This window comes from Mesitornis unicolor, unplaced genomic scaffold, assembly GCF_000695765.1.
Source record: "Mesitornis unicolor isolate BGI_N332 unplaced genomic scaffold, ASM69576v1 scaffold34931, whole genome shotgun sequence".
In the NCBI taxonomy this organism is placed as follows: domain Eukaryota; kingdom Metazoa; phylum Chordata; class Aves; order Mesitornithiformes; family Mesitornithidae; genus Mesitornis; species Mesitornis unicolor.
This window is the reverse complement of record NW_010162364.1, coordinates 6,227-6,627: the sequence shown is the minus strand read 5'-3', so window position 1 is coordinate 6,627 and position 401 is coordinate 6,227. Positions and strand designations below refer to the sequence as shown.

Genomic DNA, 401 nt, shown 5'->3' with positions numbered 1-401 from the left:
CACTGTATCTCCGCCAGCCCCCGCACTGCACCCCCTCACCCCTCTCTCCCTCTGGGCAGGGGGACCCCAGCGCAGCCAGCAGCTCCCGGCCACGGCCAGCTCCTATGACTTGGGGGGGCTGGAGCCAGGCCAGCGCTACCACATCAGCATCACCAGCCTGGCTGGTGGCCGGGAGAGCGAGCCAGCCACTGTCACTGCCATCACTGGTAAGGGACTGTGCGGACTGAGGGAGCATCAGACCCGCAGCATGGGGCTTGGGCCCAAAGGGGCACCTGGTGACTGGGCTGTCCCAGCCTTGGGCTGGGGAGGGTGATGGATGGGGAACAGGGTGGGGACTGCTCCATGGGGCCAGGACACCCTTTCCTCTTCCTCCTTGGCAGCTGCCTCAGGCCACGTCACCA

At 67.3% G+C, this 401-nt stretch overlaps 1 protein-coding gene across 1 annotated transcript in view; it reads left to right on the top strand.

Moving 5' to 3' along the window:
* Positions 1-401, top strand: part of LOC104547781 (collagen alpha-1(VII) chain-like) — a gene marked incomplete at both ends in the record, with an annotated part of 12,662 nt that overhangs the window by 6,383 nt on the left and 5,878 nt on the right. The window contains 1 exon segment of the mRNA XM_010193601.1: positions 60-206. Coding sequence (XP_010191903.1) covers positions 60-206 — 147 coding nt within the window.